Genomic DNA, 8,533 nt, shown 5'->3' on the forward strand with positions numbered 1-8,533 from the left:
AGAATAAAAAGAAGCAATTCCTTATTGGCTTAATGTATAAAACGTTGAAGGTAAATCTATCGCTTAAACAATTCCATTGGAAAATTAGATTAAAAGAAAGATTTATTGTTGCACCTTGGCAAGAAATTTAGAACTTAGAACTTAAACTTATTGGCAGTTCAATTTGGGTAACATGTCATTAATTAGCCATCTCGCCAACCATTTGTATGCTTGATGTGTCAAATGAATTCCGTCCCAACCGATGTAGGTACTAGGGTCAGCACAGATTGGCACTCCTGGAGATCCACATAGTTTACGTATGTTAAAATTATAGTCTTCTCCCATTCCACAACAAGCTTTTTGTAAGGAGCTTTTGTCAAATCCTGCAGTGTATTTTAATTAAGAAAGTTTTTAGATGCATATACGTTTCAATAATTTTACATACATATGTGGTTTGAATTTTTTTTTAATACACTTTTTGATAAATAAGTGCATTTTAAAAATTGGCTGCAGAGGAAGAAATTGAAAAACAAAAAAAGAAGTTATGATTAAAAATAGGAAAACCAATTTTTTGAGCCCTTACCAAGACTGACGGCATTGTGTAGAAGCCAGAGATAGGCATTGTAGTAGTCACCATAAATCAGTGTAATTTTTGGATACCTTTTCTTCAAATCTTGAATGGCTTGTTGCAAATGATGATTGTAGAATACTGCAAAATTATTTAGATCTTTCAAGCAATGGTGCTCGTCGTAGGCAGTTGAGTTCTTTGTCCTGAATTTCGTTAGGTAAATTGGTAAACAACCAATTGGAAAATTGCCAGGAACTGCAATTCGAGTAGCCCCAAAACCAATGACCCTCTGAAAAGAAGCAACTGATCATTAGAAAACAAACTTCAACCAACTGAAAGAAAAGAGGTATGTAACAGCAAAATAAACTCACTCTAACACCATGAATAATGGTTTGAACAACTTCTGGCACCATATTTCGCAACTCTTTCATCGTTTTACCTTGCAATAACCCATGGTTGAAATCATTTCCTCCTACTTCTCCAACTAAGAAAAGAGCCTTCTTTAATTTTGTTGCAACATCTACCAAGAACAAGAAAAAGATCATTTAAACTCAACAACAATAACAACATATCCAGCAAAATTCCACGGGTAGGAAAAAGATCATTTAAACTTGCTTGCCGTTAATTAGTTTATAGGGAGAGACCAAGCAAGTAAACATGCAACACCGTTTCCTTGGAAGTTTCTCTTCAGCGAGGCAAAATACAAAATTGGCCGGTCGACCGAAATTAATTGTATTCGCATATAAAAAGCGTATAAAATATGTATTATTTTTGTATATAATACACATATAGAAGCAATATTTATATAAAATATGTATTATTTTTGTATATAATACACATATAGAAGCAATATTTTGTCTACTATTATTATTGGGCAAAAAAAACAGATTTCTCTTGAGCAAATTAATTACCACCTGTGGATGTTTTAAAATGAGAAGACATCCAAGCAAGCTGCACACTTAATGAGCTATTGGTGGCTGCATTAACAATCTTCTTCTTAGCCATGACTTCAGCTGATAAAGCAGTAGCTCCTGCTACTGCAAAATTCACACCATGTCTAAAATTTGCACTTTTAAGCTTGTACGGATTTAGGAGAGGTAAACCAGATCCCAAAGCTGTCAAAAGCAAAAGAATACATATATATCACAATCAATCTCATTCCCATTTAAGTTAGTAATTTGTACCTAAATATAGAAACGTGACTAAGGACTATACCAGCCAAACAACAAATTAACCTCTTTTTTCTTCCATTAAATTCTCTAATTAAATCAGGGACACACAAATACTGTAAGATAATAAAGTTTTATACATACATACCTATGAAATCAATAATGAGCATGCCATTAGAACAACGTCCAGTTGTTTTTTCCTGGAAAAAATTCATTCCATAAGGAAGTCTTGCACATGCAGTACGAGCTCCACAAATGCTCTCTCTAATGCAGTTGCCTGTATCAGCAAGTGAATCACCCAACTGATATAGTTTATCAAATCCGCATTTCGTCAATCGTGGATTTTGAAGCGTTCGTAGTGATTGAGCACTGCTTTTCTGTTGAAGAACAATGAAACTGAACATGAAAGAAATAACTAGGAGATCATGCACTACTCTTACTGTCAATGCCATGCCCCGATTTTTTCAAAATGAAATCCGGAACTAACTGAAACTTCAGCGTTATAAACATATGCAATCTCGATTAACAGTTTATTGGAGTAGTTAATTTTTTCTTGCAAAAAGCTAACGATGAAAATATTTTAATAATTATAATACAGTAGAATAATAATAGTAATTAATAATTGGTGTACCTAAATTAAAGATAGATTTCCTTGAATAATACACTATCATTAAAAAGTATTGCGTAGTAAACGATCAACAGACCTCTTTAGCTTTCTTCCCTTTTTTCTTACTCCTATAAATAATTAATGACTTCTTTTCTTGAACTACGAAAAGATTTCCTAGAGATACAATAATCTGTACAATCTCGGCTAGCTCTTTTAATTGATTGATACTGTTGACTTTACATCTCACAACTTTGTACACCATCACGTCGAGCTTCAAGAACGAACACTCTATACTGTTCCCTCGTAATTTTTTTAAAAACATTGTACTAATTGGAAAATTTTGCATGCAAGGAGTGATTTTTTTTTAAAAAAAAAAAAAAACTAGTTTTGTGAAAGTTTGGTTATAAAAAATGTTAAATGATTTTGGTAATACCTTGGTAATGTTGAGTAAGTTTTTAGTTATAAAAAATAGTTTAATAACTTCAGTGCAATAAAATGAAAATTGTATGACCATCTATAAAATTAACGTCGAAATAGTCCCTACAGGTTGAGTTATATTTACTACTTGATATCTATAAGGTAAATAGATCACGGGCAAAATGTTTTAAAAAAAAAAGAAAGAAACTGAATTGTGATTTTTAGGCACGTATGAACTTTGGATATGAAGCCCTTAATTAATAACGTTAATTTCACTGAAGGTCATCCAACTAATTCTATATTTCACAAAAGTCACTTATCTATTTTTTATTACTTAAAAGTCACTCTATTTTACCTTTATAACTTAAAAGTTATTCTAGTTCAAAACCTAAAAAAATCCACCAAAATTTATGAGATGGCATTAAATTTAATAATAATGTCACATGAGCTTAAATAGACCATATCTATGTTAAACCTATTTCTTCAACCCGGTTTGACCTATAACCAAAATGGGTTATTCATATTTTGACTATCTGATTTTGTGGTTGATTTGCAGAGACACAATATGTTGTCTCTTTCTTTTGTCCAAACTATTGCTATAGGCTGTTATGATTGCAGTGTGTGTGGATAACTTCCACTATGCAATTTAATTGTGGATGTTTCTCACTGAGCAATATTTTTGTCGGTTGGTATTATGTAATAAGCAGCAGTTTGACTTAAATGGAAAAGTAATTTGTGAAAATAGGTTCTTATTAACTTATTGTTCTTGTCTGTTAGTGGCACATTTATATATTATGTGAGATGAATATGGTAGTATTTTATAAAATGATTCAACGATGCAAAACCTAGTTCTTTGCTAGTTCGGTTCATACTTTTTATGAAATTTTAGGTGGCATTAAGGTTATTACGTAACAAATTTTATCGTTCGTCTTTTCCTTCTAATGGTCAAAATATTAATAACTCATTTGGGTTATGGGTTAAATCGAATTGTGGATAAAATATATCTAAATTGGGTATGGTCCTTCTAAACTTATGTAGCATTATAATTAAAAAATTTAATTAAATTTAATGTCATATCTTTTATAGGTTTTGAACCATAATGACTTTTAAGTTACAAAGATAAAATTGAGTGACTTTTAATATAAGTGACGAAAAATAGATAAGTGACTTTTGTGAAATAAATAATAAGTTAGATAACCATCCGTACAATTAATCCTTAATTAATATTAAGAAACACCAAAACACCAAAGCATGAAAAGTACACTCGTTCTAAAAGATGAGCAGGGCGGATCTAGTAATACTCGGGAGACTACGTCACCCACAAGCTTATTGTTTTTGCCAGTGGCAAAGGGCATGCGATTCCACCTTGGTTGTGAAGGATCAAACCCCAATAGCTTTTGAACCTTTTGCCTGGCTTTCCTTTTGTGTCTCTTATTAGTTAAGTATTTGCTTTTTTCACCCAAAGTTAAAATGACATTTTCTTTTAAAAATCTTCCCTCTATCATAACTAAAGTACTATACTTTTCCGTTCAATCGATATATATATAAAAAAGATAAGTAACCCAAAGGAAGTCCAAAGTTGCTCAAACCGATAAAATATTTGCTCTATCTCGATATATCAATAGCGACAAATTGACGTTTAAAGCTACGTGATACTCAAAAGCTCCAAATCCTGGATCCGCCTATGATAACACTTTTTCATAATCAATTCCTTATTGGCTTTGAGACGAAATAATTCTATAAAAAATTGAAGGTAAATTTATCAATTAAAACAACTCGGAATATTTGACTAGATTTAACGAAATATTTATTATGTGTACTTTGGCAAAAAGTTAAAGAGTTTGAACCTAAACATGACAGTTCAATTTGGGTAACATGTCATCAATTAGCCATCTTGCCAACCAACTATATGTTTTTTCTGTTAAATGAACTCCATCCCAACTGATGTAAGTACTCGGGTCAGTGCACACTGAAACTCCTATAGCTCCACATTGATTATGTACGTCATAATTATAATCTCCTCCTATTCCACAACAAGCTTTCAGTAAAGAGTTTTTGTCAAATCCTGCAATATATTTCAATCAAAAAAGTTTGTAAATGCATATACTTTTCGATAAATATACATTATCTACCTTGAAAATTTGTCATAATATATTTTTTGGTAAATAAGTGCATTTAGAGGAAAAGGAATTAAAAACACTAGTGGAAAAATTAATTTATGAAACTGAAAATTTTACCGGACAAGAAAAAAAGAAAAAGAAAAATGAAAGAACCTTACGATTAAAAATAAGGAATATTAAATATTTTTAAGCACTTACCAAGAAACATGGCATTTTGTAGAAGCCACATATAGGCATTGTAGTAGTCACCATAAACGAGTGCAATGTTTGAATGCTCTTCTTTTAGCTCTTGAATAGCTTGTTTCAAATGATCATTGAAGAAGATTGCTAAATCATTTAAATCTTGCAGGCAATGGTACTCATCGTATGCAGTTGAATCGCTGGTCCTGAATTGCGTTAGGAAAATTGGGAGACAACCAATTGGGAAGTTGCCTGGAACAATAATTCGAGTAGCCCCAAAACTAATGACTGTCTAAAAGAAATAAATTTCAACCAAAGAAAGGTAATCAAGCTAAGAAAAAAATAATAATAATAAACGCGTATCATAATCAATACTTAGTTTGCTTCATTAATTTTTGGAATTTTGTTTTAAAACGTGTCATCTATTATTGCTTTCTTTTGAAACACTAATATCACAGAAATATTGTCACTTTTTTCCTTTTTCCTCTTTTCAATCAAAGGATATAGTGGAATGATAAAGGTTTATGATCATCTCTTAATAAGAGATTTAGAATTCAAATCTTGGAAATTGAGTCTTGTTCAATTGGAAACGCTAATCTTCGTAAAAATAGCACGGCATAGCCAGTTTTCGGATTGGTCATTCAAAAATAGCCAACGTTTATAAAGTCAATGAAAATAGCCATTACTTTGCTGCAGCAGAAACCGATCCAGCAAAATATATTGGAGTTCGGTGCACCTGTGTATGAACTCCAGTATATTATGCTAGACCGATATACTTTGCTGGAAGAGTTCTAGTGTACTTATGATGGAACTCCATAATATTATGCTGGAGTTCTAGCATCTTATCTTGGAACTCTAGTATAATATGATGGAGTTCAAGTATACTTATGCTGGAACTCCAGCATAATATACTGGCGTATTTTTCGGGTTTTGAACAGTGTTTTCGCTCATATTTATCTTTACATGAAAAATGGCTAAATTTCGATTACTTTTGAAACTGGACTATTTTTGAACGACCAATTGTAAATCTGGCTATTTTTTAATTTCACCCCTAATCCCCCTCATATCGGGCTTTCATTGGGTTGGATTCAGATTAATGTAAATTTTTTATATTGATTATTTAAAACAAAAATAAACTGAAATAAGATACTACTAAAAGAAGGAGAGGGGATAAACTACAATATTATAATTACTAACAAGCATAACCTTTGGGATTTTTTACATAAATAAGATGTTGTATTCATTGTTTACTTTACATATATATTATATATTTATCGACTATTTTTAGTGTAAGTGGTTACCTAGACTACTATTTGGGTTATATAAACTATTAACCTCAAAGATATTTCAAAGGGCAACCATGTCCCCAGCTTAATTCCCACTCCCCTCGTCCAATGACAAATATAATTAAAGGTAAAAAGTAAAACTTACTCTAACACCTTGAATGATGGTCTGAACAACTTTTGGCACCATGCTTCGGAGCTCTTTTAGCGTTTTACCTTTGAATAAGCCATAATTAAATTCATTTCCTCCTATTTCTCCAACTAGGAAAAGAGATTTCTTCAATTTTGATAGGCGATCTAGGAAAGGAAAAAGAAAATTATATATGATAGTTAGTGCAACTTGTCGATTGGAAGATACCAAAGGATATCATCTCTTTGAATTAAGTATTTAGCAAATTAATTAAATAAATTACCAGTGGGGTAGGTGCTTTTGAAATGAGTAGACATCCAATCAAGTTGCACACTCAATGAACTATTGGTTACTGAATTAACAATCTTTTCCTCTGCCAGATTTTCAGTCGATAAAGCAGTAGCTCCTGCTACTGCAAAGTTCGCACCATGTTTAAAATTTGCATTTTGAAGCTTGTAGGGATTTAGGAGAGGTAAACCAGATTCCAGTGCTATAAGAAAAAGCATACAAATTATTAGATTATTTAGGTAATTACAGGGATATCTTTCTGTACTGAACTGTAATTTTTTTTACGCAATTAGATCACTTATAAAATAATTACAAAATATTTTTATAATAAATATTAAGCTATTAACTAGTAACCTGGTTAAAATGATAATTAGCCTACTACAACAAACAAGTTAACTTATACGCTGACAGGATATCTAATTAATGGGATAATAATTTAATTTGTTATAACGGTTGCCTGCTTTATTTATTTTTCAGGTAACTAATTTTACTTATTATGAAAATTTATTTTAGTTTAATCCAAAAACACAAATTAACATGAAAAGACAATAAAGTCTCTTACAACAACAACAAACATAGAGTAATCTTACAAGTGAGATCTGAAAAGGGTAATGTAGACGCAAACCTTATCCTTCCTTGTGGAGGCAGAGAGATGTTTCCGATATGCTCTTGGCTTAGGAAAAACTTAATCACAATCATAGTTGACAGAGGGGAATTCAGGATTTGAGGCTTATGGGTTTCTACCGTAATTTCAGATTAATATGCAATAATAACTGGGTTCACAGAGAGATATTTACTAATATTTAGTAAATTTCTTAATATAAATACAGGTCTACACAAGAGTTACTGGGTTCCCGAGAACCCGTAGTCTATGCACTATAGGTCCGGCCATAGTTGAAAAGAAATACAGTGCGAAACCACATGGAAAGAAAAACACTAACAAGAAGCAGTAACATACATCAGATAACCGAAACAAAAGAGAAAACAAGCGGTAGTGGAGATCTAATTATAAGTGTTAGTGGTTTTCCTGATACAGTCAATGAAGTCTCTTACATACCTATGAAATCAATCATGAGCATGCCGTTAGAACAACGTCCAGTAGTATTCTGGAAAAAATTCATTCCATAAGGAAATCTTCCACACAGAAAACCTCGAGCACAAAGATTTTCTCTTATGCAGTTGCCTGTATCAGAGAGTGAGTCACCCAATTGAAATATTTTATCAAATCTGCATTTCATTAATCGTGGTTTCTGAAGCATCAGTAATTGATCTTCACCGTTGCTTTTCTGTTGAAGAACCACCAAACTAATAGAAGAAATAACTAGGAAATCTAACAGTGATCTTATTATCAGTGCCATAACCTGAAAACTACACAAGGGAGCTGAAACTTCAGCTTTATGAATATGATCAATAACAATACTTTTTTCCCTGCAGAATACGATGAAGATATTTTAATAATACAAGTGGATAAAAATAATAATAATAATATGTGCACCTAAATTCTAGCTAGATTCCTTGAATTATTGCAAACATACATTTTTTTAATGTATTGCATAACACAACGGTTAAACAGTCAACTCTTATGTTCTCTCAAGTAATTTGTAAATATATATATTTCTTGTGAAGCTAATAAAAAAAGGAAGCAAGTGTATCACTAACATTTAAAAAGTGTTGCATGATACACGTCCAAATAATCAACTCTTTTGTTTTCTTGCTTTTTTCCTTAATAAATAATTTATGAAACTTTTGGGCAACTGCAAAAAGATTCCTAGTGATACAATAATCTGTATGA

The 8,533-nt window shown here is 31.6% G+C and overlaps 2 protein-coding genes across 3 annotated transcripts; both read right to left on the reverse strand.

The window, feature by feature from the left end:
• Positions 1-84: 84 nt before the first annotated feature.
• Positions 85-2,203, reverse strand: LOC104217370 (GDSL esterase/lipase At5g03980-like). Its single transcript, XM_009767605.2, has 5 exons — positions 1,865-2,203; positions 1,462-1,662; positions 919-1,067; positions 563-836; positions 85-362 (listed from the first exon to the last, which is right to left on the reverse strand). The coding sequence occupies exons 1-5, from the start codon at positions 2,166-2,168 to the stop codon at positions 148-150; spliced, it is 1,143 nt and encodes a 380-aa protein (XP_009765907.1). The 5' UTR covers positions 2,169-2,203; the 3' UTR covers positions 85-147.
• Positions 2,204-4,475: 2,272 nt separating this feature from the next.
• On the reverse strand, positions 4,476-8,153 carry LOC104217369 (GDSL esterase/lipase At5g03980-like). Of its 2 annotated transcripts, none has more exons than XM_009767603.2 (5): positions 7,799-8,153; positions 6,737-6,865; positions 6,472-6,620; positions 5,059-5,332; positions 4,476-4,805 (listed from the first exon to the last, which is right to left on the reverse strand). In XM_009767603.2, exons 1-5 carry the CDS (start codon positions 8,097-8,099, stop codon positions 4,588-4,590), a joined length of 1,071 nt encoding a protein of 356 aa, XP_009765905.1. In that variant the 5' UTR covers positions 8,100-8,153; the 3' UTR covers positions 4,476-4,587. The 2 variants fall into 2 exon arrangements, with proteins under 2 accessions (XP_009765905.1, XP_009765904.1); XM_009767602.2 differs by having other exon boundaries at positions 6,737-6,943.
• Between the last annotated feature and the right edge of the window lie 380 nt (positions 8,154-8,533).

Source organism: Nicotiana sylvestris, chromosome 1, assembly GCF_000393655.2.
Source record: "Nicotiana sylvestris chromosome 1, ASM39365v2, whole genome shotgun sequence".
In the NCBI taxonomy this organism is placed as follows: domain Eukaryota; kingdom Viridiplantae; phylum Streptophyta; class Magnoliopsida; order Solanales; family Solanaceae; genus Nicotiana; species Nicotiana sylvestris.

What these genes read in the sequence shown, in the direction of transcription:
- LOC104217370 (XM_009767605.2), bottom strand. Translation starts at nt 2,168, where the DNA reads ATGGCATTGACAGTAAGAGTAGTGCATGATCTCCTAGTTATTTCTTTC. An exon ending in GCTCATTATTGATTTCATAG is followed by an intron (nt 1,663 to 1,864) that starts GTATGTATGTAT and finishes TGCTTTTGACAG; the next exon opens with CTTTGGGATCTGGTTTACCT. An exon ending in CCATTATTCATGGTGTTAGA is followed by an intron (nt 837 to 918) that starts GTGAGTTTATTT and finishes GCTTCTTTTCAG; the next exon opens with AGGGTCATTGGTTTTGGGGC.
- LOC104217369 (XM_009767602.2), bottom strand. Translation starts at nt 8,099, where the DNA reads ATGGCACTGATAATAAGATCACTGTTAGATTTCCTAGTTATTTCTTCT. An exon ending in GCTCATGATTGATTTCATAG is followed by an intron (nt 6,944 to 7,798) that starts GTATGTAAGAGA and finishes TTTTTCTTATAG; the next exon opens with CACTGGAATCTGGTTTACCT. An exon ending in CAAAAGCACCTACCCCACTG is followed by an intron (nt 6,621 to 6,736) that starts GTAATTTATTTA and finishes TTCCTTTCCTAG; the next exon opens with ATCGCCTATCAAAATTGAAG.